At 47.2% G+C, this 16,792-nt stretch overlaps 1 protein-coding gene across 4 annotated transcripts in view; it reads left to right on the top strand.

Moving 5' to 3' along the window:
- Positions 1 to 16,792, top strand: part of LOC122614163 — a 66,336-nt gene that overhangs the window by 41,799 nt on the left and 7,745 nt on the right. Inside the window, exon 13 of one of the 4 annotated variants that reach the window (XM_043788660.1) lies at positions 234 to 283. The exons of the other annotated variants lie outside the window; for them this stretch is intronic. Coding sequence (XP_043644595.1) covers positions 234 to 268 — 35 coding nt within the window. The 3' untranslated portion in view covers positions 269 to 283. Of the gene's footprint in view, positions 1 to 233; positions 284 to 16,792 lie in introns of those variants that run through there. 4 annotated transcript variants of the gene reach the window in all.

The raw sequence follows: 16,792 nt of genomic DNA, 5'->3' as shown, positions 1-16,792 counted from the left end.
TCGGTTCAAAAGGGCAAGTGAGGCAAGTGGGGCAAAAAAGGGGAGCACACAGAACCACAGAGGCGCATACACACGCACTCTAGGATGCCAGATAGAGACAGGTAGGTGAGGTCAGAGAGAAAGGGAGTGCTTTTGACCAGTGGCCAAGTCCGAAGCGAGGGCTCGTAACTAATAACCAAGTAAATTGATACGTGACCCTGCATTTAAATGCCATTATTGCCTACGCCCCCCAGACAACCTATCGCGGCCCCTCGATCCCCTGGTGTGATGGTGTGGTGTCCAGTCAGTCCGGGGTCAGTCAAGTGAGTGGAGGTCCTGCTCTTGGGCCTGCGCTTGACTTGCGCCCACCTCGCAGCCTCACGGACTCGCAATTTCGCAGGAAGTGTGGCGAATCAAGCGAGGAAAGTGGGGAGCCAAATCGGAAGGGGGTACTCGGATCCGGAGCTGGAGCTGGAGCTCTGGGAAAACTGGGGGCTGGGGCCGACTCTCGACTCTCTGCCAATTTGTGATTGGAATTTTTGATGAGCCCAACTGACGTATTGATTGACTGACTGTGCACACAGGACAGGACCGTAGCATCCTGCTAGCATGCAAAAATTCAGTTCTCCATCTCATCTCGTGCCAGCCTCCAGACCCCCAGACATCCCCCCACCCCCCAGATCCTGCCCTCACGCCCCCGTGACGTCTGTCAGCGGCAGAGGAAGTCGGCAAAAAGTTATCCGAATAGTGCGGAAGCCGATGCAAGCACAGTGGGGACTCGTTGCATAAACTTTGAATTTGATTTAGTGTATTTTATAAGAAGTCATTAAATATATACATCCAACTTTAGTTTCCTTGAGAGTAGTTTTCCCGCGGGAGTGATGACTGCTGGTGGTAGGTTTCATAAAAGATCTGCCTAAAAATGTTACGACTATCGATGCTGTACTGTAATGTAGGGAGGGTGGTGCACTGACTAGCTTAACTTTCTGACTGAAATCCTTTTCCTTTTGGGGCAAGTGAGAGAAGTAATCGCTACATGTGTATGCTGTGCATCCAGCCACTTTTCAGCGCCCGCCCACCCGCTGACCTCAAGTGGAAGTTTGTCTGCAAGTCCTTTTCGTCCTTAGAACAACAATTGTGCGAGGCCAAGCGACTTGGCGAATTTCCCTCCACAGGCACTGGCACTGGCACTGGCGACTGCTTCTGCTTTTGCTTCTGCTTCTGCTGCTTCCTTTTGGACAGCTATTGTGCTTCTGTAAATGGCTGTATGTGTGTGTGTGTGCCGAAGGAAATGGTTGCGGAAATGAGCACGGAAAATTGTACACACGACCGGAAACTTGGAAAAGTTTCGTTGTATTCTCAGACAGTTGCAAACGGACCTCCCCCGTGCCCCATTTCCCATTTCCCATTTCCCATTTTCCGTTTCCCGCTTGGCTGCTGCGACTGCCCGCGGGTATGATTAAAGTTTTCCTTTTAATTTCTAACAATTGTGTTTCGGTTTAGATTTGGGTTCTCGCTTTCCTTCCTCATCCTCATCCCCATCCTCTGCATCTGCGGTTCTCGTTTGCCCTACGAACCGAAGAAGTGAGCATATTGATTTCTGGGGAATACTACTACCACTATATAGAATTAGTAAACTGTAATTGAGTGGGACATGGCAATTATTTCTGCATTCACTGAATTTCGAACTTTTCCGTTCAGTTCAGTTCGTTAGCTGCAATTGCATTACTTTGGTATCAGTGGTCAATTTGGGTATGCACTTTGTACTTGAAGACGAACAGAACACCTAAAATACGATCATAAATCATTTCATGTTCGACATTACCACTTAATGATTATTATAGTTCCCTTGAGCGTTTTCTCGACTAAACTGTTTGAAATCATATTCACGTGTCCACTTAGACATGTCGTCGTGGAACCACGTGACTTTCGCATTCAGCTCTCGGTGTCCAAGAAACGGATTCGCCAATTGCCACAGAAAACCGCTCACTCGTCAAGTCATCTGCGGTCGCCTGTCGGAATGCCAGGCATTTGGCACTGGCACAAAAAAGGGTATTTAGACATTTACCGTCTACTTAACATCGTCGTCCTTTCTCGTCGTCCCTCCCCTCGCCCCCTCCCTTAGCTCTGGCATTTGCCTCGAAGCTTTTCCAGTCCGCGAATTCCTCGCACTTCCGTGGGGTTTCGTGCCATTTTGAAGTCCTATAGTCCTCACTTACCCTCTCTTACCCTCTCTCTTTCGCACTCGCACTTGCTCGCTCTCTTTCCGGCAGTGAATCGTCCGTCTCTTTCGCTGTTTGCCCGCCTGTCTTCACAAACTTGTCGCTATGTGGTGTGAAAAATATTTAAGCGTGAAGTTTTAGCAGCGGTTTTCCCTCGAAGGCTCATTGTCGACGTTGTCCTCGGCCTTCTCTTAACCCCCTGTTGCCCATAATGCTCCTCTTGCGCCACCTCGTGCCCTCTTCCCCTCGCCCCCCTGACGAACATCGTGTTTCCGCATCATTTTTAACGCCACTTTTGTGTAAGCTTTGCGTTTATTCTACTCTGCTTTCGAGTTTGCTATTTCTCTCTCTGTGTGTGTGTGTGTGTCTGTGTGTATGAGTTTGACTTGTGTGTGTGTGTGTGTGTGATCTTGCGATGGTGTTGGTGCATCCTCTGGTATCCGTGTCGGTATTTTTGTGGATTTGTTTTGTGTCTGAGGGTGTTTTTCTAAATGGCTTTTAAAATCTCATCGCCAGCGTTTTGTCCTCGACGATGGCAGAAGTGTCTCGAGGCTGCCCACAGGGATTGGAAAGAGAGTGGTGGAGTTCAGGGAGTGCAAAGGGCTCCTGCGGTTGCCCCTTCTACAAAAAAGGGAGATGAGGATGGTGGTGGTGATGATGCTATTGGGGGAGGTGGGTGCTTTTGGTCGAGTTTTGTGTGGCTGGCAGTCTATTGTGTTATTGGTTTTGGCGATGACTTTGCTTTGCTTTGGCGTTCCTGATTGTTGCTTCCCTTTCCCTGTCCTCCGTTTCCGTTTTCCTGCATTACTTATCGTCCTTTTTGGAATGTGTTTGCCACTAGAGATTTGAACTGTAATTGGTTTTGAACAAGTTCCCATATTTTTTGGACAGTTTGTACAAAGTTGGATGGGTGGTGTGAAGCTACTCGTATAGTAAATGGTAAATCAATTATTATAAAAGATATGCAAGAATCAAACGTTCCTATTGAAATGCAATATTTTGCCAAGCTCAAAGGATTGTGGTCACACTTTATCGTAAACAGCTATGGTCACACTTCTTTGGAAGAAAAGTTCCAGAGTACTTCCCTTTACCTAATTTGCTAACACACAAAGCCCTTTCATGGCTTCTCCTGCCTAGCGTAACCACTTAATTCACTGAGATCGAATGCATCCAATGCATCCCAGTCATCGAACGTTTATCGTCCCTACCATAGTATAACCCCTACAACCTGCCAAAGCCCCGCACCTCGCTCCCCGCACCCCGTCACCCTCATCCGCAAAGAGCCGGCAATATCCTGGTCATACTCATCCGATTTGGCCTGCTTCACACTGAACAAGGCAATAATTTCTGCTCCTAAGCCCTATTAACCATTGCTAACCGAATGGTGCAAGCAGCCAACTGAAAAGGGGGGGAGGAGGGCGGGATGTGGTCGTCGGAAAATGGGAAAAGTGGGTGTATGGAAGTGTGGGGGGCGTGGCAGGACTGCGTTGACTGAGCGAGCAATTGAATAAGCGGCAGAGGAGCACAAAGAATTCGAGGACGGGCGAAGGGGTTGCGGGGCGACGGCCCAAAGGCAGGACCCAGAAGCCAGGATACCGAGTACCCGGACCATTCTATCCAATTTTCATCGGCCCAATGATGATGGCAATGGGCGACTGGCGACTGGCAACTGGCAACTGCCGGCAAAGGCCGTGCAAATCCGGAACGAACGAACATATTGACAAATTATCCTTTTTACACGCATCGCCTGCTGAGTTGGCCTCTCTCCTCGTCGCCTCACTGCACCGCCTATTCGACTGCCTGCCATACATAGGAGTGCACAGCTGCGGTCAACTTAGTAGCAGTTAGTCAGTTAAGCCTAATATTTCTGTCCGCATAAGCCACGTAATATAATATAGTGAATGGTGTGTTTAGGCGAAATGATACTATAAAAGCTCTAGTTTTGTTTTCATTTTATTACACTCTGAAATGATGTAGGAATTTAAAATGTTGTAAAATTACACAAAAAGGTGTTAGAATCAATTGATATTGAAATTTGTCTAAATATTTTGCGCCCTATTAAGTTGGCGTATATCCTGCTGCTCGCTGCTGTGCACACATACATATATAGAAGGCATTGTTAAATGTGCCAATGTGCTCACACAGTTGTTCCGCTGTCGATGAGGCCGCCTGCTGCGCTGCCGCCGTCACAGCGACGTCGTTATCGTAATCGTTGCTCCGTGTGCAAGTGTGTGTGCACACAAACAGAGCCCGAAATAACAACAACAGCAAAAAGGAGCCAGGACGAAGAAGCATCGGCAGCAGGATGAAGAACGGGGCAGGGGAACCAGAAGCAGCGCATGAGAATGAAGCTGCATACCAGCCAAATGCTCATCCGAGGATATCATGAAGGCTGTCTTTGTTCCGCCACTCAAACACACACACACACACACACACATGTCGGTAAGAGTCCTTTTTTATGTACCCGAATCCTTGGCACCTCTTTGTTGCTTGAGGTTAGGTAATACTTTTCTGAGTAGGGGATCGCGGATCGCATCCTTCTTTTTTACCCCCTGAGGCTCAATTTATGCTCAATTTGTTTGCAATCAATTTGGGTTCGAGGATTTCGGGGTGGCAACCCGCTCAAAACGATCTTCAGACCCGGCGTTTTGAAAAGGATCGCCTAATTGAGCATGACATATACATGTTCAGGGTTAAACAAAAGAGTAACATTATCAATTGGTTTTTGTTGCGTATTATTTCAAAGTTTTGTATTTTTTTATACAATCTTAAATAAATCAAAATATGTTTGCTTCTAAATGATCATAAAGTTCTGTGGTATAGAGAGAACGTTATGAAAAATATCTTTAAATCCACACACTGAGCCGATAAACACAAGCTCTGCAATCAAAACACAATCTTTTGGGTGGCTCAAACCATTCCGGCCACCACCACTTTCGCACCACCAATTAGACGCCCCGCCGCTCTGTGGCTTTGCACTTTACTACCCACATTCGACTTTTATGCGGAGACGTGTTTGTTTGTGTTTTGCAATAATTAACTCAACTTAAGCTCTCAACGCCGTCGCCGCCCCAAAAGGTAGGCAACAATATTTCTGCAGCACCCACCCACCCACTTGGCGCCCACTTGGAATAACTGGACCCGGACCCGGATCGGGATGCTTCTGTTGGCCAGCGACTGCGCTGCTGCAGTTCTGCCAAGGTGTTGAACACACGAACCGCAGGTTTTGTTTACAGCACTCACTTGTTGTAGCTTGTTGTTGTTGTCGTTGTTGGTGCTTTTGCTGTTGGTGTTGCTGCAACAAAGGAGCTAACAACAAAAACAACCAGGGACAAACCTCAACGATGTGCCTCTGTTGTTGCTTTTGTTTTGTATTTGTGTTGTTGTTGCTGCTGCTGTTGTTGTTGCGGTGGCCACCATTTTGCGTCTTCACCGGTTCTCTCTTCTGCCTGCCTCTCTTGCTCTCTCTCCGCCGCCGTTGCCCCCCAAAAATTGCAGCAAGCACACATCAACATACATATCCACCCCAAAAAAGTGCAGCAGAATGAGCGGGAGTGTGCAGTTCAGCAGTTCAGAGTGCACACGAATCGAAATTGCTCCACACAACAACAGCAACAACAACTGCTGCGTGTGCACTCTACGTACTTTCTCCGGCTCTCTGCCTTTCCTTTCCTCTCCCGCTCCCGCTTCCGCTCTTTCTCTTACCTTCTCTCCGCCACTCGCTCACTCACACGCCGACGCCGACTGTCGCCGTGCTCCGCTCACTCACCATTTCTAAGCAGCGGGCGTACACTGGGGGAAAAGGAGGTGTACGTCTAGGTTTGTGGCAACAGTATTAAGAACTTTCAAGAAAATGTTCTTATAAATGCTAGATTTTGTCTGTAATAAAATCATAAGTTAAACAATTTCTTTTGTTAAGCTCAGTTTCCGATATATCTTTGAAACGAAGATAACTTTATCATCGAAAGTAACAGCAAGGCATCAATAACAGTGTACGCTCTCTCGCTGTTCTGGACTCTCGGCGAGAGAGCGGGCGGAGAGTGCGAGTGTGAGTGCGGTGTGTGAGTGAGTGCTCGAGTGTTTGAGTGTGCGGCGGACGTCTTACCCATTTCGGAGTCGAGCGGCCGTCCGCCGTTTAGTCCTTTCGCAAACGTCGCCAGTGGCGTGTCTTCGGCTTTTGGTTTCTCGGCTTGCTGGCCAACGCTCTCTCTCCTGGCCAATTCGCACATTTTTTGGATTGCGCGATTAGCGGTTGCCAATTAAGGCGCGTGGTTCTCGAGTCTCGTGCTTGCGATTGTAAATGTGAATGTGATTTCGGTGCGTTACTAAGTGAGTGCTTGTGTGTGTGTGGGTGTCTCACCGTTACAGTATTGCGAGTGTTTGAGTGCGGAGGCGGCCGAGCGAATTGAATTACAATTACAGTTGTGATTACGATTACGATATTGCAGTAATTATGGCCGCCACTTGAGGCGTGAGAATCGTGTGGGCGCCCGCAGAATTCGGCTGTCTAAAAGCCCTCGCCCTCGTCCTCGTCCATTTGCATTTCTTGGTGGATCAAGTGCAGCAGTGGCAGCAGCAGCAGCAGCTCCAGCAAACGTTAACCCCGCTGAACCCGAAATAAAACGAAAAGCGGCAAAGTTTGAACCATCCCCCCGTAAACCCCCCAACACCCCCTCCAACTCAACACCCTCGGAAGGCAAAAGTTTTCGGCGTGGAATTTAAATTGGAAAAGTAAAATGAAAAGAAAAGCGCTCGAGTAAAAGTTAAACAAAGTGCAAAGTAAATATTAAATTAAGAAAGCGAATAAGAAATACCAAAAAAGCTAAAAAAAAAAAAGAAGAACCAGGCGACGGCGAATTTTCGGTGCAGTGCAACAAAAGAAAAAGAAAATCCAGGAAGGAAGTGAAGTGGAGTGCAGCGAGCGGAAGAGAAAGGAGAAAGCAGCGAGGAGAACGCGTCGGCGGGTAGAGAAAACAACTTCCGCTTGCATCCTTCGTCTTGTGCCGCCTCTTCTTCCTCCTTTCATTAATGCCTTTCTCGCGAAAATCTGAACCTTTTGCACGCAGGTCGAGGCATCGTTTATAAAGTCCCCGCCCCGCCTCCCCCCAGCTGCCTGTTTTATTATTCCGTTTCCTTGGATTAACTCAATTTGTTGTCCCGCGACGTAGTAAAAAAAAAAACAAGAAAAAGGAAGGGAAAAACATCGCTGGGGAACCAGTAAAGAAAAGAAATCGAAGTACGACGAGTGGGGAAAAAAAACAAAAGGATCCGAACTCAGATCCTGGAGCCGGGATTACGCGAACGCAAAGTGCAATCCAGTGCAGCCCAATACACACGCTCTGCGGCAGAAAGAGAGCGCGTGTGAGTGAGTGTGCGAGAGAGACAGCCAGTGGCACCTTGCTCGGATTATAGTCCATAATAAATGATGGAATGGCTACCAAGAGGATTACCCAGCATCCATGCTCCGATACCGATTTGTGGTGAGTCCTTGGTAAAGTCCTTCCAAAAAGTAGCCCTCCTTTATGGCATTTGGATCCAGTTACTCGCTGAGGATCGTTTTACAGTGGCTTAAGGCAATGGGTTCTATACTAATAACCTCTATTGTGCATATATATTTATGAAAAAAGAAACGACTGTTTTTATAGGCAGCCCCCTGCAGTAACAGTTTGTCAACACCTACATATTATTCGCGTGTTTATAGCCCATTGGAATTTGAGGAAAACATGCAAGCCAAAAGCTTGAAAATTTCATAAAATTTATGGCACTTGGAGTACAAATTTGTGGGTCAAAAGAACACTATAGAAAACACTATATACACTATTCAAGAAGAATTTACAAGGAATTCTCTGAAATTATGTTTTTATTCGTGCTTCCACTTTTATTCACATTACCACTTGACATGGCTGCTTTTAATCGTTTATTTGTTCAATCTGATCATAAAAAGTCCGAAGATCTCTGCATAGTTAGCAACTTAAACTCTTGTCAAGCACAGAAATTGAACTGCGCCTCTGAAAGTCTCAAAACCCATAATCTTTGCACCCGTCTAAAGTAATCCACCGCCACCTTGAAGACCAATAAAATTTCAATTTCAGCGCTAAAAGTGCTTTGGCATTAATTGTCTCTGATGTCTCGAGTAGTGCGTGTTTCCGAAAATATCTCAGCCCCCCATCTGTGCCCCATCTATGCCCCATCCATGCCAACCAATATAGAATTCCATAAAAATAGTGAAAGATGGACCGGGACGGAGGTTGCCCAACAACCAATAGGTTCGTTTAATTTTCATCTATTTATTTTGACATCGCGGCTCTGGGGCGGCAATTAAATGTCAACACGCACAGCAAAGTCGTTCCCCGGAGTAAAGATCTCTTCGGGGGATTACCGCTGTGGGGGGAAATGGAAGTGGAAAATGGGAAATGAAAATAAAGAAGGAAAATGGGATCGCGTCACTTAGGAGCGGAAAAACAAGCATAAACACGAAGCGATCGGAATTGATTAATTTGCTGACACGCACAGCTGATAGTTGATAGTTCATAGCGGATGGCGGATGGCTGATGGTGGAAATGTCAGATCAAAGTTATTTGTTTTGGCTGCCACGGCAGCTGTTGCAGCTCCTCTGTTTGTTTTTCCAACGATCTTGGGTGTTGTTTTAGCGCTGCCGTGGGGAAATTATCACCTTGTAAATTGTCTTTCACGAACAGCAAATCCCACACACCGAGAATCGAGAATCGAGAACTCTCAACACGTTTCCCAATTCCACGGCGACGGAGGAGCAGGAGGAGGTGCAAGGAAAATGGGGCAGTGGATGGGGGCAATTCGAAGCATTCGGCCAGTAAATATTCATGGAATTGCTCTCGCCTGCATTTGCATGAATATTCATTTAATTATGGTCTTAGCCTTAACAGAGTTAATTAAACTTTAAATAAGCCGCATTCATTTGATATTGCACAACTGCAGAGGCATTACGAGTATTACGCCCCCCCAATGTTCATAGTCCCGTGTCAAATACACACATTTTGTAATTCATTTGTCCGTCAGTGTAAATAAGCCACATGAGAGATGCCAATGGCAAAACACAAAATTAATTTTGCAGTTATTTTTGTGCTATTTTTGTGGCAAATTGAATTAGAGGCGAACAAACAAACGTTTGTCGAACGCATTATTAATTCCCAAAAATAATACACAATTGACTTGTTGGTCAAATGTCAGTCGACGAAACGAATTGTTGGTCTGCTATCCCTTATCGTCTGTCTGATTTCGTACTGTTTCTGTTGCTGTTTCTATTGCTGTTTATATTTCTGTGTTTTGTCTTGTCCGGGGCCAAAATCAATATTTGCCCAGCAACGGCAATAAACGCACTGAAAATCGCATTGAAATGATAATAATTTGTGTAAACAGTGGCCGGAACATGTGTGCTTCACTTCGGAAAAAGCATCTTTTCCCCCATCGAATACCATCGAACCATCGAAGGAAATGTTTCGGTGCAGGCTATAAAATTGAAATAACAAACAAATGTTGTGGCACTATTCTCCACTCACTCTATTCTATTTTATTCTGCTGTTGAGGAAATGTCTGAATTAGAGGATGGGGCTTCCCCGCCCCCCCAACTAAGTAGCGATTACAATAAACTCTTCGCACTTTGAGAATTACCCAAACACTCGAGCAATTTGTATCTGTATCTGTAGAGGGCAACCCGCTACCCGCACATAAAAGTATCTCTTGCTCACACGCACAGACATTCAATTAAAATGTCAGCCTGGCAGCTGTGCGTTTGAGTGTTGCAACATGGATTTTCGGGGGATTGGAAATTAATGTACAAACTCCGGCCAGAGTGGAGCAGCTAAATGACAAGGCAATCCTGCGAAGGAAAGACATTAACGAGCCACCTCGGGGAATTTCAAGGAGGAATTCGAGTGCGGGGAATGCGGGGAATGGGGGAATGAGGAATGGGGAATGGGTATCCGACCGGTTGAGTGAGTAAATTTGTATGCCAATTACTTAAGCAGCTCAGACAAGACAAGACATGAAGTGACCAGACGCACCCAAAGGATCCTCCAGCTCCTGTTTTCGGTTCTCTCAACCTCGTCTCCATCCTCATCCTCGTGCTCATGCTCATGCTCGTCCTTGTCCTCGGGCAAAGGGGTCAGAGTCATTAACATGCTGTTGTCGTTTGGCAGCATTTAGGACGACATCTGCACCTTTTTCGGGCACAACCTCCTCTATAACTCCTGCCCCCCCTTCTCAGTTGGTGCCCCCGGGCAGCTTGTGTGGCACTGGAGACACGGCAGGGCGACAGCTTTTGACACTAAAAAGCCAGCCGCAGAAGGACACGCCCACCACCATGAGGACGACCACAGGACGTGTTTGTGTTCAAGAAGCACACTTAACCACACACACGCACACTCGGTTTTGGGACCAAAAAGAAAGGACATGCTGCACAAATTTTAATACGGCAAAAGTATTTGCCAAAAATCGTTTGTTTGCTTATGGAGATTTCCGTCTCACAGCCTCACAATTTTCTCTGCCGCTCTGTCTCTGTGTCTCTGTATGAAAGTTTTGTGGAAAAACTTTTCATTTTGTGGCCTGCAGGCACGCCCCCATTGACCCGTAACCTCTTAACCCATGTCGGCCGCCCATCAGTGCGAGTTCGTTTCGCTTAACCTTTCTGCTACGCCCCGGGGTGGAAATGGCCACATTCATCCTGCCAAGAATATGTCGTCGCAAAGTTTTCCTCGCCTCACTTCACAATCTTCTTGGAAACTTTTCGGTTACTCTGGCGTTAAAGGAAGTTGCTGCCAAGGAGTTTTCAATAGTCTTCTATTATTTGCCTTCCCCTTGGTTAAAAGCAATCTAATCTAATTTGCGAGAACTTTTCGAGTCCAGCAATGGCGGTTAGTGTTGCCGCATGCAAAGCTCTAATGATATATAACACACCAAAATTTATAAACGATTTGTAAGTGCTTTGTTTTCAAAGTTGGAATATGTAATATACATATATATACATTTGCTCTTCTGCTAAGAAAGGCAGAAATTAATTTCTGTTGACCACAAGTCTAAACAATGAGACTTCCGTATTGTCCCGCTTTGGCTAATCAGCTTTGCATCTTATAATGCGATTTTCCAGCGCTGAGCTCAGCTGAGCTTGCACTTAATTTCGTCCTGCTCATCCTGCGGCTAAGTCCTGTCTAATGTGTTGAGCAGTAAAATACCGCTCACTGCTCACTGCACACTGCTGACTGCTCAAACTCGTGTATAATTGAAGCTGTTTGCGGTCCTGCTGTGTTTGTCTGGGCCCTGAAAAATGGCGAGAGCTAAAGCGGACTCACTGCGGCTCAGTATGAATATTAAAACTTAATTTAAAATCCATGCCACACACACAAAAAGGCTCCTCGGGCTATGGCAAATTCACACAAAAAAAAAGAAAAGCTGGAGAAGCTGAAAGAAAGGGATAAAGCCAAGCCAAGGCGCACTTGCTGCAAGGCGTCGCCCGCTTCGCGCAACTGTACAAACAGCAGCGGAAATAATGAAGGAGCAGAGGAGCGGAAAGGAGCAAGGAGGGGGCTTTTGGTGGGTGGCATCCTGCAGGAGCAGCAGCTCCGGGGCAGGGCACTGTGAAGAGGGAAAAACACATTTTTGCACTTTTATAGCGCAACATCTTTTGTGCACAGACATCCTTCGTCCTGCGTCCCACGTCCTTCGTCCTGCGTCGCCTCCCAAACCCCACTCATCCTTGATCCGAGCTCGCACATAAAGTCAGACAGAGGGGCGGGGAATAGGGATTGGTGGGGGAAAGGACTCTTCTGCGGGCGTGGGGAGCGTGCCTTTAATAAACCCACTTTATTGTTTAGAGCCCAAATAAAATAATCCCCTTAAATGATGCCTTCGCATAATAGACGCCTTGCCAGCCATTCTGCCTGCTGCTTATTTTACGGCTGCCCCGCCCCCGTCCCCTGCCCAGACGCCTCCTTATCCTCCTTTTGCGACGTCCTTGGCCATTCCAGCCGTGCTTCTGCTTTGTTGCGTCTCGGCACAGTGGGCAGTAAATCATGTTTCGTAAACAAAAATACAAACAATCATTGTCAGTAATTACAAACACTTTTCTCTGCTAATTGCAAGCTATGGTATCGGATTTTATGAAACATTTGCAGTGTTGAGGTGTTGAAATGTAAGACAATTAAAAGAGAATGATTACAAACAAGTGTGTAGCAATTCTTTTGCTCTAACAAAGTTTGGAACGAAACTTTCAATTCGGATAGTTTTCGGTTACCAAAGTAAATTCTGTGTATTCTGTGTATCATTATAATCACACTTGAAACATTCGATTCTCTTACGTATAGTCACTGTCTTTCTGACTCGTATTTAAAAATTGTTATTGGGTGTTGGCAACTGTTCTACCTGAGCCACTGTGCCGAAAACAAGGCTCCGAGGGCCAGATCCTGCGACTGAGCCGGAGCATTTGCGTTAGCGTCACTAATGATGATGATTTTGTGGTAAAACGTTGTGTTTGTGCTAATCGGGACAATATTATGCGGCAGTAAAAAGTAAATGACTCAAGACGGCGAGCGGCGCACGGAGGACGGAGGACGGAGGATGAAGGAGGAGGATAAGACCCGCAGCCCGTGGAAGAGGGTGAGGGTGAGGGATTGAGAGGCCAACGGGGGGTCAGACAGGCAGCAGGATGGGCGGTCGGTCCTGGGACAGCTGGCGGAGGCGAGACCCGAGCACCGCCTTTCCCTGGAACGATTGAGGATTGCGCCTGGGATGGAGGGAGATTGGAAGGAAAGGGAAGGGAGGAGAGCGAAGGGACAGGAGACAGAAGCTGGGAGCAAGGAGCAACAAAGGCGGAGGACACGGCTAAGCCAAGAAAAGGCGGCCACAACATGGTTGCTCTATGGCAGCAAAACACAAAACACGCTGTGGAAAAAAGCGAAGGGAAAATGCGAAATAAAAGGATCAACTGCGAGGGCAAGGGTGCAAAAGGGCGGGGCGTGCAAAATGCGGGGGGTTGGCCTGGCGTGGCCCATAAAGGACATGGGCCCACAAAGGCAGCAAACGGACAACATCCCTTAGCCGAGAATCAGACTGAAACTCAAACTCAGAAGGAGACTGAGATGGAGATGAAGACGGAGACTGGAACCCAATCCCTAAATCCGTCCGCCATCCGTCTCGACTCGGCCAAAAGCTGACTGCTTGGCTGACTAATGCGAAAAATACGTAATTGCGCATAAATACGGGATTAACAAAGTGCTCGTCGTCAGTTGTCGCCTTTGCTGGTCTGAATGGATTGCCCGGTTTGCCCGGCTTGTTTGGACTGGAATGGGTTTGGCTTGGATTTTGTTGCGTGGCCTCCGGCGCTTGCAACCCCATTTTCATATCGCTTACGACCAAAATTAGGCATTTCAATGCATCACAAAAGAGACTGCTGCTGGGTTGGAATGGCATCGGATGGAATGGGATGAGATGGGTTGGGTTTGGGATTGAAATGGCAAGGGATGAGTGTGGCCGTGAAAAGGGAAACCAATTCAAGTTGTCGGAAATCCTGTGAAACAGTTGCCTGGACTTTGCGGAATTAGTTGCGGGACTTAATCAGAGTGAATTCCCTTTTATGATGATGATGCTGCTAATCCATCAGTTACGCTACCCAGATTTGCCAGGGACAACTTAACTTGAACTACTTTTTCCGTCACTTCTATGTTGGCATGTTATATGAGCAACTAAACCGATAAGCAATTTCAGTGAGGCGTGAAAAATCCTTCGATTTATTAAGCCGCATAACTTGGTTTTGAGGTTTATTTACTATAATGCAAAACCTACCAAAATAGCATATTATTAATAAAAGGAATTCTTTTTAATAACAACCCGATATCTTTGCTTAAGTATAGAGTTTATTCGTATGCGAAATCAACCCACTAACGTCTTATTCCTCTTTTCTTTCTTGCAGGTGAGTGACACAAACAATTCAATTTGCACTACGATTAGTTAGTTCGCATTGACCAAATGTCGTTTACTGTAAGTATTATCCGTGCCGAGTCGAGCCGAGCCCGAGCCGCAGGCAGGCAAAGGACTAATTGGGGTCTGTACAGTGTACACCGGTAGCAAGCAGTTCGCCTGGCACTTGTGCCTTTGAGGCACTGCGACGAGGCACTCGTAGGACACTCGCCTGAAAAGGACTCGCTGGTGAGGAGGACGTGAGGTGGGCTCAACTCGAATGAGTTGACTCGGCACAAGGGGATATGTGTGTATCACTCACACACTCACTCGCAGTCAAGTGTCTTTGCTCCGTCTCCTTTGAGGCATGTCCTTTCTGCAGACACGCACACACACACACGCACACACACAGGGACATATGTAGATGCATCCTTATTCATTTCCTGGCCCCTTTCTTGGCAGTGTCCTCGGCATATGGCTGCCATTTCTGCCACTTGAGCCGTCTGTCGCCCAGAACTTCTTCTCCTGCAGAGCGATTTGAGAGAGATTTAATTGGAAATGCTTTTCAAGGGGTGTGTTTTAGCATCTATTTCTTTTTTTTTCCTTTTTTTTATTTTGTGTACTTCTGGAGAATCCTGGCGATTTCAGGCGAACGATAATCCCGCCCGAAGTGGAGTAACTAAATGTGGGATCAATTGCACCTGCTGCGAGCGCCTCAATTTGCCTGCTGCCCGCCGAGTGTGGATGGAATTTCATTTATGACCGCCTTGAATGCGTTCTGCACTTGGAATGCTATGGAGTTGTGGAGTTGTGCATTTCTTGCGCGCGTGCTGGGAATTTCCAGTGTGGAATTCCTTCATTCTGGCCATGCCTTCAGACATTGTTCTCCAGCTCCTGGCAACGGCAGACTCAAACGCAGGCCAGGACAATTTCTTGCTTGAGGATGTGGAAGTAGAAGTGGCTCCTGCTGCTGGCATTCTCCATTGTGTTCGTGATTCCCGGCACTTGTTTATGGTCCGTATATGGGGAAGCTGGTGCCGGAGTGTGTGCTTTCGGGCCGGAATGTGACTGCGAACTATTTAAATTGTGTACGAATGCGAACCGAAAAGTTTGCAAACATTTTTCTTGCCCGGTGCAGGCTCCTGCATCCTGCGCCGTATCCGCATCCGGTTCCGGTGCCTTCGCCCCGGCCGTTTATACCTCCATGTCCTGGCACGCTGGCATCCTAGCATCCTGGCACTCAGCCACCCAGAGTCCTGTGTCCTCCGGCGACCAAAAGAACTGGCTGTGCGTGCCGGAATGCTGTGAGGCGATATTTGCCGTCTTGTAGACAAAATTGCTGAAATGCTTTTGCTTTTCCAATTAATTAAAATGAGCTCTGTGTTGGGTACACAGCTAGAAAAGGGGCAAATTGGGAGTAGGGACACAAATCCTGCTTCGTTTAGTTCCACCGCATTAAAGAGGACGTTATTTAGTTTGACTCGATAATTAGCGAGGACTTTAGAATCAGAGCCACAGAGCAAGAAATATAATTGGATTTGAAACAGTAGAGCTCTCCAGTTGCAAGCCAGTGAGTTGTAGTCTATAATTATGTATGACCCGACTGCCCATTTGCTAAATGAAATTCGATTCTTCAGGATTCAGGATTCACGAAAGCGTCAGCAGGACATATAGAGGATATTTGGATGTGTGTGCTGTTGGCGCTGTGCTGTGTTCAAACAGGAACTGCAACTGCCCGATGATGCATGGAATTATTATGCATATTTATAGTTGCTTTGTTTGCTTAATAATATTGTTGGTTCAGGAAACAGTGCACAGTACACAGCCTGAACGGTAGTTCACCATCGATATCGAATTTTGGGTCCAAATCATATTACAAGCCCGCCTAGAGATAGGTAGTTTTCGTCGGTTTAATGGAGGCGTGACCGCAGCCATTCACAACGCTCTCCGATGTGGGAATGGGAATGGGGATATAGAAATTACCAGCTCCACGTCCGCATCCTGAAACTGAGCTCCTTTGCCTGTGTATCCATGGTGTCCAGGCTAGGCTTTTGTGGCTGCACCTCCACTTGGAAAATCCGACCGCAACAGACCAGCAATAATTAATGCATGAGCTGCTGCCACTGCTGCTGCTGCTGCTGCTGCTGCACCGCTCCAGCTGCCAACTAACTAAACTCGCAGGCATTGGACGCCTCTGCCTCCTCTGCTCCTCTGAACCCTGAACCCTCCTCCTCCTCTAGCTTCCGGCCACTTCTACGGCTTGAGTGGGAGTGCCCACTGCCCAACGCCCATCCGCTTGGCAGTGTGGCCCCGGGAAAAGGGCCGTGTCCCCTGGACGATGCTCGGGATCCAGGAGCTGTCGAGGAGCAACGGCAAATAATTGCATATGAAACCGCAGGACCAGTTGACGGCCTCCTTTGCTGCACTGCGCCAGCAGGACGGTAGCCGCAGGCCATGAACAGGACGCAGGACGCAGGATACAGGACGCAGGATGGAGCGACTGAAATGGAATCAAACTTAATTTATAATTCATTTGTGCACCACACGTTGGGCTTCATGCCGTCGCCTCCTGAGCAAATTGGGAAAGTAAATTAAGCTCAAAGATTCCGTTTTCTAAGGGACCGGTGATTGTTGCCCGGATTTCAATATGGACTTTAGGGTTGAAA

The sequence above is a fragment of the Drosophila teissieri genome, chromosome 2R (assembly GCF_016746235.2).
Source record: "Drosophila teissieri strain GT53w chromosome 2R, Prin_Dtei_1.1, whole genome shotgun sequence".
In the NCBI taxonomy this organism is placed as follows: Eukaryota; Metazoa; Arthropoda; class Insecta; order Diptera; family Drosophilidae; genus Drosophila; species Drosophila teissieri.
The sequence above is the reverse complement of the archived record's forward strand: the minus strand, read 5'-3'. Positions and strand labels throughout refer to the sequence as shown.